This window comes from Trichinella spiralis (genome assembly GCF_000181795.1).
Source record: "Trichinella spiralis strain ISS 195 chromosome Unknown Scfld4797, whole genome shotgun sequence".
NCBI lineage: Eukaryota > Metazoa > Nematoda > Enoplea > Trichinellida > Trichinellidae > Trichinella > Trichinella spiralis.
The window spans coordinates 1-888 of NW_003531736.1; the positions used below are offsets into that span (position 1 = coordinate 1).

At 35.8% G+C, this 888-nt stretch overlaps 1 protein-coding gene across 1 annotated transcript; it reads left to right on the forward strand.

Moving 5' to 3' along the window:
* Nucleotides 1-160: 160 nt before the first annotated feature.
* Tsp_14761 (putative ComB, accessory factor for ComA) lies at nucleotides 161-734 on the forward strand (the record flags this gene model as incomplete). Its single annotated transcript, XM_003367124.1, has 2 exons — nucleotides 161-198; nucleotides 442-734. Coding segments are annotated over exons 1-2 (331 nt in total), but the record flags the coding sequence as incomplete, so codon positions are not given.
* Nucleotides 735-888: the final 154 nt, after the last annotated feature.

Here is an 888-nt window from a genome sequence, read left to right on the forward strand (position 1 = left end):
TAACAGGGATAATGCAGTATTCACAGGCGCTTAAGGGCAATTTAATAAGATAATTTAGAGTAAATTTTATACGCCTAATTAAAGGCACGCAAAATTTGCATATGCAAGTCAAATTTTGCTTTAAAAGCTCGAGTACTTACAAGGAGGATGGTGTAGCCATATGGCTTCAAAAAATCATTTTGTTATTACCATAACATTGTGAGTAGTTCATCCTGCAGACCAGTGATAGTCAGTGTGTATAACAGCGGTAGTCATGATTATGTTTAGTGATGTGTTATGGGTTAGTAGAAGTATAAAGGGAGACAAGTAAATGAAATAATTCAGCTCTAATTAGGATATATTTCAATGTCAGAATTGGTATTTATATTTTTGTTATTTTTATTGTATAGTGTAGATGAGCGGTGGATGGTTATTAATTGTTACTTTTTCTTTCATTTCCAGAGTCAACAGTAAATACCCACTGTTAAAGGATGAACCGAAAGGTGAAAAGAAAGATTTTAAAAAGATTAGGAAGAAGTCAAAGAAGCGGAGGAAATCAAAGAAAACCAAGAAAGCTGAAAAAGATACAGCGGCTAAAGAAGCAGCGTATTCTCAAGAGACAGAAACGGATATTACATCACGGAAACTGGCGCTGGTTAGTGAAGTTACAGCGATAAATGTCGATCAGCTGGACATTGCTCCATCAATACCTGAAGAAACAGACGAAAAACCAGTGATAACGGATATACCGAAAGGTGAAAAGAAAGATTCAAAAAAGATTAAGAAGAAGTCAAAGAAGCGGACGAAATCAAAGAAAACCAAGGAAACTGAAAAAGATATAGCCGCTAAAGAAGCAGCGTCTTCTCAAATTCCAGAAACGGATATTACATCAGGAAAACTGGCGCTGGC